A 13311-nucleotide genomic window follows, 5' to 3' on the forward strand; every position below is an offset into this window, starting at 1 on the left:
CTTGATCATTGTTCAAGTAACTATTCCAAAAGGAACTCTGCTCCATTTTAAAATCTGGACCAATTGGCAATATTGAAACTATCCCATTTAACCCATAATGTTATGTCCCAGTCACCTCCCATTTGAGCCCAAAACCCTGTCATCCTAGATCCCAGCACCACCTACCCATCATAACATGATTGGCTCATCAGAACCCTTTAGGGAACCATCTCAAAAAGCTCATATTTTCTCCCACTTTAAGAAATTAGTCTGTTTTGTTATATCTGGCACACATGAGCTAAGAGTGTTCGACACTGATTGTGTTAGCATACCAGGTACCGAATCAAAGCATATTGCAAAGGCTATTCCTTAACATAAAGGATCTTTGGAACATAAAGTTTAATAATGAAATTATTTTAAGTAATGGGATGGGAAACCAAACATGAAGACCTTGGACTTAACAATATCTCATCTACAAGAGACCAATTCAAGAAGATTACCGAGACTGGTTATCATGTAATTATGTTATATAACAATTCCAGCGTTCCTTTGTAGACTCAAAAGGAGTATGTGTTATTTTGTCACTAAATGTTAAAAGTTTTATTAAGACAGACATAATTATTTATTACATTCTTTACTTTTAAAAAGATTAGTCTTTACTATTTTATTTATTCTAGGATGAGCATGAAATACTTGATATTTTTTTATTGAACAAAAGGTATTATGGAAATCCAATACATTTAATAATGTTGTGTGGTGGGAGGAGAGGTACTTTGTTGAGAAGTCTTTTCACAACTTAATATTTACTTTCAAAAGAATTATGTCTACATGTCATCTCTGTAGAATACAATAACGGAAAGAAGTGAGAATGGCTTTTTTAGGGTGATCTAAATTGGGTTGTGAGATGAAGTTTTTTAAGGCCTATTTTGTTCCTTTTGTACTGTTTGTGTTAAGAAAATGTATTACAGTTAAAGCACCATTCATTACAAGGGTGGGAAGAATGATTTATGGAATCACGTTTGAAACAATGAGTTATGGAACTTGGAAGACTAGGTTTGTAAGCAAGGAAATTCTCATTTAAAGCAGAAACCTGCATCAGCCAGAGGTCCTTCTATGTTACAGTGTTGTCTCTAGTAGTCCACATCAGGTACTTTTTAAAATATTAGACTGGTGCTTGGTAGTTCTAACATAAACATTAAGGTGATAAAAACTTCCTCATGAAAATATATGGCCAAGCTAAAAATATACATTTCCTACTACGACTTCCACATACTTCACACACTTTTTATTTACTTACTTACTGATTTATTTGAGAGAGTGGGTGAGAGAGAGAGAGAGAACAGGAGCAGGGGCAGAGGGAGAGGGAGTGGAAGAAGGAGATTTCACCGCTGAGCAGGGAGTCCGAGGCGGGACTGGATCCCAGGACCCTAGGATCATGACTGGAGCCAAAGGCAGAGCTTAACCGACTGAGCCACCCACGCATTCCTTCACGTATTTTATTTAGACACTTAAATTACCTTGCATGTAATTACACAGTCTCCATTTTATTTGATATCTAATGCAAAACATGCTGGAACAGAAATTAGACAAACAGGCATTTCTCACTTGACAATACCTTTACAATTTTCAAAGATAAGCTGTGTGAAACTTGTGGGAGGAAAAAAATCACTACTATTTCTATTGATTTTAGCCACATATTGGAAAAGGAATACATACATTTAAGTTTGTTAAGTATAATGAGCACCTTGTTACAACACCCATTCATTATACATGGATCAAGTGAGTCACTGAACTGTCAATTCTTTAACTGCCCCAAATTTTGGACATTGTTATTTTTATTTAAGAACATTTTGGGAAAATCACACTTGTTCTAATTTTCAAACAGTTATGGCAACAATTTTCTGTCAGGCTACTAAAAACTTCCATTTATATCATATGTAATGGGTAGATAATGTGGCATACTTTTGTTTCCTGTGTAGTTAGCAGAGGAGAAACTGCCCTGTTGTCCCTACACCAAGGGAAAAATGTAAGGACTATATAACTTATGAAGAATATTAACATTTTCTATCACAAAATATTGATAAAATTGGAATTGTATTAATCCAATTATAGAGCTTAACATTTTAGTCAAAATATTGACATAATAAAATAAGGCTCTTAGCTTCATATCAAGACCTATTTGAATATTTATATGAGAATATTAAATGCATTTATCTCCTCATTGATGGCTTGATTCAGTGTAATGCCTCATCTGTTCCTATCTTAATAGTTTCTTAGTATAATGAATAATTATTAGAATACAATTATAAAGCATGACAATACTACATAGATATTTGCAGAGATATTTCAGTGCGAAACCTCAATCACATGTAACCCAAATATATTTATTGCCTTAATCTGTACTTTGTCAAATGCAAACATTTTAATTTTCACCAATTCTTAACTTTAACCATAGGGGTTGAAATTAAGAAATTTCATTCTTACCTACTAATGTATTTGGAAAATATTTTTGTTCACTTTGCAGAGTCATTAGAACCCAATTAATCAACCAACTTCTAAGTGCATTAAATACTATAAAATCTTTTTCTCCCAAATAAGATACAGGTATCAAGTATTTGTTCTTGCTCTTTTTATTCCCAAAGCCTTAATGCAACAATTCAATGTTACATGTTGTATACTTCTATTAAAGAGCCTGCCTTCCTTCTACCCACTCCTACAATATAGTATTACATACTTTTAAGGAAGTGGGTGGACTCATTTGAGGATAATATGCTTTGAAAGAATAGATTTGCCAAGCCAAGCCACTGATACGTTCTTAAAACCATCATAGTATAATGTGTAATTTAGTGGATTTAGTTATTTTAAAAGATATTATCCTACTTCCCTGATAAATGAAATTAACCATCACCTTTGATTTAGTTATGTCTCCAAAAGGTATAAATAGCATGTATAAAGCATCTCTTTTAGTCACAGAGTTTAACATGAGGAAAGCAAATATATGCTATATATACAATGTCGTAAACTTTTTAAAAATTCAATAGTTTTTGCCTCTTTTTTTTGGTTAAAAAACAGTATTTACTTTTGTAGCTTAATTGCACATCTAAAATCAGAGAAAATCTTCTAATGGAATAACTTGTAAAATCTCTACCCCAACAAATTAATTCAGTGTCTAGGAAGTACCCTATTGAAAACCAGTGTGTTATGTTTTACAGTGTCTAGAATTAAAGTTTAAACAAGCAGGGTGCTGCTATTGAATACAAAAATGTGATAGAAAAGCTTCATTAGTGGCTGGAGAAGCTGTTATCTGGAGAACTAATTCCTTCCATTAGATTCACTGGGTAGTAGCATGGTTCAAAATTTTGATTGGCTTTTAGTTATGGAAAATAACAAAGTACTAATGTAGATGCACAAAAAACTACTTTGAGTTGGAGATCCATTCATGGCTAGAAAAGGAAAAAAAAAGTTAGTTTACAACTGGTTCATAATTCATTTAAGATATTCTTATTGTGTATACAGTTATGGAAAATGATTTAAATTGATATACATAAAACCAAAGGAAATGTACTGCACTTTTGTGGTAACTTTTTATATGTATATTCGGTGAAACAATGGTTTATCTGACTTTAGTCAAGGTATATGTTTCAATGACTGAAGGGAGGATTGAATAGATTTCTTTCTTGGTGTCATATTTAGAGGCTAAATATGTCTAAACTTATCTGTTAATAAATGTAAATTTATCATCTGTGAACTTACTAAAATATATTTTGAACTTCGTCTCAGTATCTAGTCCCCTCCAGATATCAAGTTTGATGTTTATTGCTGCACATTTTTAATGGAGAGAGAAATAATGACTACTATTCTGTAGACCTTTCATTTGGCAAGTCCTCACTTTGATGCACATGTGGTTAGCAGTAGTAGTTGCTTCCATCTTAAATTTCAGTTTCAAATCTCTCAGTAACAAATTTTAAATCCTATGATGACTTTTCCTTGCTGCACATCTGGTTCTTGGGCCATCAGGTACCTTTATCATTTAATTAGTAATAAGTAATTATCAGCTAATGTCCTAAGAAACACAAAATATGTCAACACTAAAATTATTTTTGGGGGGAGGTTACCAAATGTTGGTTGCTTTCATTGATGATAGACAACCATATAATCAAGATTGATGGGTTGATTGTAATTAGAGAAGGGCTTCAGAGCTAAAAACTTTTTGAATTTTTTTGTTTACTCAAATATTTGAGCTCTCAACTAAAAGATCATTTTTAGAGTGAGTTATTTAACAGATTTATTTTATTAACTATACATCTACAGTAATTTATTAACAATGTGTCTTTTATTAACTATAAATCTGCAATTCTAAGATTTCTTCAAAAGGTTATGCAGAATAATTGACATTTGTATATTTATCTATTGCTCCTCATGGTGTACTTAGGCATTTTAAGACTTATTGAAGTATACAATAAACCTATACAAAAAATACACATATAAGTATACAACAATATGAATTTTCCCAAACTGAACACACATATGCAACCATTACCCAGATCAAGTAACAACATAGTAGTATCCTAGTAGCCCTCCTTATGCTCCCTTCCAATTAGTACCTGCCCTCAAGGATAACCACTTACTGATTTTAATAACCATAGATTAGTTTTACCTGCTTTTAGTACTTAAGCAGTTTTTAACATAACAAAGGCTGTTCATTTTCAGTGTTAAAGTCAGATTCTGTGTGGTTTAGAGCTGTCATTCTCAGTTTTTTATGTCCATTTCACTTGAGAAATATCATACATTCCCATCATTAGCAATGGTTTACTGTTAGAATCTCTTGGCAATAGTGTAGGAGTATACAATTAGGAAGAAAAGACCCCAAGGTGATTCTGTCATGTTAGGGTTTCTCAAACCTCAGCAGTATTAACATTTTGGGCTGGACAATTATTTGTTGTGGGAGACTGTCCTATTCATTGTATGATCTTTAGCAGCATCCCTGGCTTTTAGCCACCAGATGCCAATAGTCCCCATCCCCCAGTTGTGAAAACCAAAAATGTCTCCAAACATTGCTAAATGTCCCCTAGCGGCAAAACTGCCCCTGATAGAGAGCCACTGAACTAAGGTAAATATATCCCCTATTTGATGTTCACTACTTTAAAGGTTAACAGGACAGTAAGTAAAAGTTTTAATAAAATATTATTGAGTCCTTTATAAGAAGGGCGTTTTAGTAATCAGCACCACTCAGCAATGTATTAGCCTACTTAAAAAGATGCTAAGGTATATGTCACTTGGTCATCTTGGAGGACGTTATAGAAGGTAGATATTAGAGTACATGACCTATAAAGTATTCTTCATCAGCCTCACTATAACTGGGATTTAAAGCTGGAGGATCTTAAAATCTATTGAGAAAGACAGACACACCTCCTCGCTTTCAAAATACTGAAAATTTTCTATCTATAGTAATAAGTACCACATTCAAGACTGAAAGGCAAATTCTATTAAAACATGCCTCCTCTCCATACACCATTCTTCTTCATAATTGTCTATGACATTTTCTACCTGCTTTAGAAAAAAATAAGGGTTTTTTAGGAAAATTTGAATAGAATCAGTTCAAAAAACAATTATATTACCTGTGTATGAATCATTCTAAAGTTTCTTAATTTATACTACAGATCAGTAAGGAAAACATAGGGAAATCTTTAAAAGAAAAAAAAACGAACTGGAAGATTTTAGTTCACTTTGATATTTTACCACAATTTTTGAAGGCTGTTATATATAGAATATATATAAATTTCTATTCTTAATAGGACTAGAAATACACAAGGGAACTTACACAAGTCCATTTGTCTTCTGTTTTCTCAATCACAATAGTCTGTGTGTCACTACCTGGTGGTATATACTCATAGTCATCATAAAGGAGGCCTAGGATCGGATATTGTGTCCTGTACCTATATAGAAAAAAGTTAGTTTACCACCTGCACAAGAAAATGATTGTCATTCTTTTTTAGTCACTCCTAGTTTGATTCTCCTTATTAAGTTGGCTCTGAATGACTTTTAACTCTAAAAATAAAATACCTACAAAGCTTTACTACTATTATTTTCAAAAATGTAAAAGGGAAGTGCTTCTGCTACTGCAATGATGGACCACTGGGAACACAAGACAGTGATCTTAGAGAAGGGAACCAAATGACATGAGCCCTACAAGTGCCAAGTTACCTAGAGATTTTCTTGGTCATGGGATAGGGAAAGTGGAGCCAAATAAATTCCTTCAGTCTCACAAAGTTGAAGTGACAGAATTTCAAATAAAGGTATGCCAAAGTAGCTGGCTTACGGGGCGCCTGGGTGGCATAGTCGTTAAGCGTCCGCTGTCGGCTCAGGGCGTGATCCCAGCATTCTGGGATCGAGCCCCACATCAGGCTTCTCTGCTAGGAGCCTGCTTCTTCCTCTCCCACTCCCCCTGCTTGTGTTCCCTCTCTCGCTGGCTGTCTCTCTCTGTCAAATAAATAAATAAAATCTTTAAAAAAAAAAAAAAACAAAGTAGCTGGTGTAGGGCAGAATACCAGACAGAAGAGAGCTACATAGATAAAGGTCAAGAGACCTGTAGAGGGTTCTCCACAAGTCTTTGGATGTGCGGCAGCATGGTCCAAAGATCCCCGGGGTCGCAAGAAGAATGGGTGGTGCCTAAGTGCAGCACTGTTGCCAGGCAGAGGAGCATGGAAGCTGGCTGAGAGCAGCGAGTCTAGGTGCCAGCTTCCTGCTCTGTGTGGCCATAAACTTCAAACCATCACACAGTCCAGCGACTGCTTTCCCAGGAGGTGTCCAACAAAAGGCAGAAGTGCTGGGAGACACTCCATGAGAGGAATAGTGCAGGTCTGCACCATGCGAGTCCCTAAAATTTGGAGTTTTGAAACTCAGTCTTGTGCCCGAGATTAAAAGCTCGACACAGGCAGGGCGAACACAGAGCTCTGACAGAAACTGGGGAGACAAGAGTGATTGATTGCTCTTTTGTGAGGGCTCACTGAAGAGTGAGGGGCGTGAATTTTCAGCTCTGGGGCCAAAGAGCAGGATGCAGCAATATCCTGATCCTGCAGATCAGTGCTGGAAGACATCACAGAGCAAAACAGCACCGCCTAGTGGAGTCCAGAGCTGCTTACAACAAACCCTGCCTCCCTGCGCACTGGAGGTGCATTTCCACTAGATCAAGTCCACCTGAGAATCACCAAAACAGGCCCTTCTCCCAGAAGACCAGCATAAACAACTCACACCAAATTTACTAAAGAAAATAGTATCTAGTATCCTTTGTACTTCTATTCTTTAGCTTATTATTATTACTTTTTCAATTATTTTCTTATTTTTTCAATTCTTTTTTAAATTCTTTTAAATAAAGTTTTATCCATATATACTTTTTATATATATTTTTATTTATTGTTTCCTCTCATTGTGTATATATATATATTTTTTTTTCTTATCTTCGGACATAGTTTCTTTTAAGAAGCAGACCAAAACACACCCAGGATCTAGTTATGTTTGTTTGTTTTGTTTTGTGGTTGTTGTTGTTGTTTTCCTTTTTCTTTCTTCTTTTCTTTTCTGGACAAAACGACAAGATGGAGAAATTCACCCCAAAAGAAAGAACAAGAGGTATTACTCACAGCCAGGTATTTAATGAGTACAGATATAAGTAAGATGTTTGGGCTAAAATTTAAAACAACAATTACATACACTAGCTGGGCTTGAAAAAAGCATAGAAGACACTAGAGAATCCTTTATCGTAGAGATAAAAGAACTAAAATCTAGTAAAGCCAAAATTATAAAAGCTATAACCAAGATGCAGTCCCAAGTGGAGGCCATAAAAAAGAGGATACATGAATCAGAAGAGCAATTCAGTGATATGGAAGATAAAATTATGGAATATAATGAAGCTGAAAAGAAGAGGGAAAGAAAATTATTAGATAATGAACATAGACTTAGGGAACTCAGCAATTCCATAAAGTGAAATAATATCAATATTAAAGGAGTCTCAGAGGAAGAGTGGGAAAAAGGGACAGAAGGTTAATTTGAACAAATTATAGCTGAGAATTTCTTTAATGTGAGTAGGGGAACAGGTATTCAAGTCCCAGAGGCACAGAAGTCCCCTCAAAATCAAGAAAAATAGGTCAACATCTCTATATATTAGAGTGAGACTTGCAAATTGCAAAGATAAAGAGAAAATTCACAAAGCAGTTGGGGAAAAGAGGTCTTTAACCCATAAGGGTGGACACATAAGGCTAGCAGCAGACCTGTCCACAGAGACCTGGCAGGCCAGAAATGAATGGCATGACATACTCAACATCCTAAAGCAGAAAAATATGCAACCAAGAATACTTTATCCAGCAAGGTTATCATTCAGAATAGAAGGAGAGATAAAGAGTTTCCAAGACAAATATGAAAGGAATTCATGAACACTAAGCCAGCCCTGCAAGAAATATTAAAGGGAACCCTTTCAGCAGAAAGAGAGACCAAAAGTAACAAAGACTAGAAAGGAACAGAGACAATTTACAGGAACAGTAACATTATAGGTAATACAATGGCACTAAAGTCATATCTTTCAATAAGGATTGTGAATGTAAATGGACTAAGTGCTCCAAAAAAAGACATAGGGTTACAGAATGGATAAAAGAAAAAAAAAACAAGACCCATCAATATGCTACTTATGAGAGACTCATTCTAGAACCAAGACACCTCTAGATTGAAAATAAGGGGGTGGAGAACCATTTATCCTGCTAATGGACATCAAAAGAAAGCTGAGGTAGCCATAGATTTTAAACCAAAGACTGTAATGAGAGATGAAGGACACTATATCATAATAAAAAGGTCTGTCTAACAAGAAGATCTAACAATTGTAAAAATTTATGCCCCTAACTTGGTAGCAGTTAAATAATAAACCAATTAATAACAAAACTAAAGAAACTCATTGATAATAATACAATAACAGTAGGGGAATTTAACACCCCACTCATAGCAATGGACAGATCATCTAAACGGAAGATCAACATGGACATAAGGGCTTTGAATGACACACTCGAACAGATGGACTTAACAGATATCTTCAGAGCATTTCATCCTAAAGCAGGAGAATACACATTCTTTTCGAGTGCACATGGAACATTATTCAGAATAGATCACATACTGGGTCACAAATCAGGGCTCAAATGGCACGAAGATATTGAGATCATACATGGATATTTTCAGATCACTGTGCTATGAAACTTGAAGTCAACCCAAGAAAAAATTTGGAAGGACCACAAATACATAGAGGTTAAAGAACATCCAACTAAATAATGAATGGGTCAACCAGGAAATTAAAGAAGAATTTAAAAAATACATGGAAGCAAATGACAATGAAAACATGACAGTTCAAAACCTTTGGGATGTTACAAAGGCAGTCCTAAGAGGGAAGTATATAGCAATACAAGCCTACTTCAAGAAACAATAAAATTCTCAAATACACAACATAACCTTGCACCTAAAGGAACAGGAAAATGGACAGCAAATAAAGGCAAAATCCAGCAGAAGAAGAGAAATAATAAAGTTTAGAGCAGAGATGAGTGATATAGACATCAAAAACCCAGTAGAACAAATCAAAGAACCTAGGAGCTGGACCTTTGAAAGAATTAACAAAGTTAATAAACCCCTAGCCAGACTTATCAAAAAGACAAGACCCAAATAAATAAAATCATTAATGGAAAAGGAAAGATCACAAACAACACTGAAGAAATACAACCAATTATAGGAGAATATTATGAAAAATTATGTGCCAAAAAATTAGGCAGTCTGGAAGAAACAGATAAATCCTAAAAACATATAAACTACCAAAACTGAAATAGGCAGAAATGGAAAACTTGAACAGACTCATAATCTGCACAGAAATTGAAGCAGTAATCAAAAATTTCCCAAAAGACAAGAGTCCAGGGCCAGACGGCTTCCCAAGGGAAATGTACTAAACAATTAAAGAAGAATTAATACCTATTCTTCTGAAACTGTTCTAAAAAATAGAACTGTAAAGAAAACTTACAAACTCATTCCATGAGGCCAGCATTACCTTAATCCCAAAACCAGACAAAGACCCCACCAAAAAGGAGAATTACAGACCAATATCCCTTATGAACAAGAATGCAAAAATTCTCACCAAGTTATTAGCTAATAGGATCCAGTAGTACATTAACAGAATTTCTTACCACGACCAAGTGGGGTTTATTCCTGGGCTGCAAGGGTGGATCAAAATCCACAAATCAATCAATGTGATACATCACATAAATAAAAGAAAGGGCAAGAACCATATGATCCTTCAATATATGTAGAAAAATCATTTGACAAAATACAGTGTCCATTCTTGACAATAACCCTCCACAATGTAGGGATACAAGGAACATACCTCAATATCATAAAAGACCCACAGTGAATATCATCCTCAACAGGGAAAAACTGAGAGCTTTTCCTCTATGGTCAGGAACAGGACAGGGATGTCCACTCTCACCACTATTGTTTAACATAAGTCTTAGCCTCAACAATCAGACAACAACAACAACAAAAGGCATCCAAATCAGCAAAGAGGTCAAACTTTCACTCTTTGCAGATGACATGATACTCTATGTAGAAAACCCAAAAGACTCCACCCCAAAATTGCTAGGACTGATACAGAATTCAGTAGTCACAGGATATAAAATTAAAGCACAGAAGTCTGTTGCATTTCTACACACTAACAATGGAGCAGAAGGAGAAACCAAGGAATCGATCCCACTTACGATTGCACCATAAACCATGAGATACCTAGGAACAAACCTACCCAACAAGGCAAAGATCTGTGCTCTGAAAACTATAGAGCACTTATGAAGGAAATTGAAGAAGACACAAAGAAATGGAAAAACTTTCCATGTTCACGGACTGGAAGAACAAATATTGTTAAAATGTTTATTGTACCCAAAGCAATCTACACTTTCAAAGCAATCCCTATCAAAATGCCACGAGCATTTTTCACAAAGCTGGAAGAAACAATTCTAAAATTTGTATGGAACCAGAAAAAAACCTGAATACCCAAAGAAGTGTTGAAAAAGAAAAGCAAATTTAGAGGCATGACAATTCCAGACTTTAAGCTGTATTTCAAGGCTGTAATCATGAAGACAGTATGGTACCAGCACAAAAACAGACACATGGATCAATGGAACAGAATAGAGAACCCAGAAATGGACCCTCAAGTCTATGGTCAAATAATCTTCAAAAAAGCAGAAATGAATATCCAATGGAAAAACGTCTCTTCAACAAATGGTGTTGGGAAAATGGACAGCCATATTCAGAAGAATGAAACTGAACCACTTTCTTACACTACACGGAAAAATAAACTCAAAATCGTTGAGAGAACTTAATCTGAGACAGGAGTCTTTCAAAATCCTAGAGGAGAACAGATGCAGCAATCCCTTTGTCCTCAGCCACAGCAACTTCTTGCTAGACACACCTCCAGAGGCAAGCACAACAAAGAAAAAATCAATTATTGGGACTTCATCAGGATAAAAACCTTTTTTTGGAGCAAAGGAAACAATCAACAAAACTAAAAGGCAACCTACTGAATGGGAGAAGATACTCACAAATGATATATCAGGTAAAGAGCTAGTATCCAAAATCTATAAAGAACATATCAAACTTAAAACCCAAAAAACAAAAAATCCAGTCAATAAATGGGCAGAAGACATGAACAGACATTTCTCCAAGGAAGACATGCAAATGGCTGACACATGAAAAAATGTTCAACATCACTCAGCATCACGGAAATACAAATCAAAACCATGATGCAATACTACCTCACATTGATCAGAATGGCTAAAATTAACAACTCAAGAAACCACAGATGTTGGCAAGGATGCAGAGAAAAGGAAACACTCCCATGCTGTTGGTGGGAATGCTAACTGGTGCAGCCACTCTGGAAAACAGTAAAAAATAGAGCTACCTTATGACCCTTATCTCCTCAAAAAGTAAAAAATAGAGCTACCTTATGACCCAGCAATTGCACTACTAGGTATTTACCCAAAGGATACAAACATAGTGATTCAAAGTGGCACACGCATCCCAATGTTTATACCAGCAATGTCCACAATAGCCAAACTATGGAAATAGTCCAGATGTCCATTGACAGATGAATGGATCAATTATATATATATATATATATATATATATATATATATATATATATATAAATTATTCAGCCATCAAAAAGAATGAAATCTTGCCATTTGCAATGATGTGGATGGAACTAGAGTGCATTATGGTAAACAAAATAAGTCAGTAGAAAAACAAATACCATACGATTTATCTCATTGTGGAATTTAAGAAACAAAACAGATGACATAGGGGAATGGAAGGAAAAGTAAAATAAGATAAAAACAGAGGGAGGCAACCCATAAGAGACTCTTAACTACAGGGAACAAACAGGGGGTTGCTGGAGAGGAAGTGCGTCAGGGTATGGTGTAATTGGGTGATGGACATTAAGCAGGTCACTTAATGTAACGAGCACTGGGTGTTATATGCAGCTGATAAATTACTAAATTCTACCCTTGAAACTGACAAAACACTATATGTTAACTAAATTGAATTTAAATTAAAAAGAAGTATTAATACATATTCCCCTCAAATTATTCCCCCAAAAAGAGGAAGAAAAGCTTCTAAATACATTCTCTGAGGCCAGCATCACTCTGACACCAAAACAAAAGACTCCACAGAAAAGGAAAACTATAGGTCAATATCTGTGATGAACATAAATATAAAAATCATCAACAAAATGTTAGCAAATCACACTCAGTAATGAATCAAAAGGATCACTCATTATGATGAATTGGGATTTATTCTGGGGATGCAAAGATGGTTCAATATTCCAAAATCAATCAATGTGATATACCACATCAACAATGGAAGGATAAAAATTGTATCATCTCAGTAGATGCAGAAAATGCATTTGACAAAATTCAACATCTGTTTATGATTAAAACTCTCAACAAAATATATTGAGAGGAATCATACCTAAACATAATAAAGGCCACATATGGAAAACCTGCAACCAACATCATACTCAATGGTGAAAACGTGAGAGCTTTTCCTTAAAGATCAGGAACAAGATGGGGATGTCCACTCTCACCACTTTTATCCAACAAAGTACTGAAAGTCTTAGCCACAGCTGACAAGAAAAAGAAATAAGAAGCATCCATATTGGTAAGGAAGAAGTAAATCTTTCACTATTTGTAGATGATGTACCATACATTAAAAACCCTATAGACTCCATAAAATCAATTGGAAATAATAAATAAATTTAGTAAAGTCATA

At 35.1% G+C, this 13311-nt stretch overlaps 1 protein-coding gene across 5 annotated transcripts in view; it reads right to left on the reverse strand.

The window, feature by feature from the left end:
* Nucleotides 1–1514: 1514 nt before the first annotated feature.
* Nucleotides 1515–13311, reverse strand: part of POF1B (POF1B actin binding protein) — an 89993-nt gene continuing 78196 nt past the window's right edge. For 3 of the 5 annotated variants that reach the window (XM_057312920.1, XM_057312906.1, XM_057312905.1), the window contains 2 exons: nt 5801–5915; nt 1515–3422 (listed from right to left, as the gene is read on the reverse strand). In XM_057312920.1, the coding sequence (XP_057168903.1) occupies nt 3417–3422; nt 5801–5915 (121 nt within the window). In that variant the 3' untranslated portion in view covers nt 1515–3416. Of the gene's footprint in view, nt 3423–5776; nt 5916–7415; nt 7555–13311 lie in introns of those variants that run through there. The other 2 variants (XM_026480148.4, XM_057312913.1) reach the window with 2 other exon arrangements.

Source organism: Ursus arctos, chromosome X (assembly GCF_023065955.2).
Source record: "Ursus arctos isolate Adak ecotype North America chromosome X, UrsArc2.0, whole genome shotgun sequence".
In the NCBI taxonomy this organism is placed as follows: Eukaryota; Metazoa; Chordata; class Mammalia; order Carnivora; family Ursidae; genus Ursus; species Ursus arctos.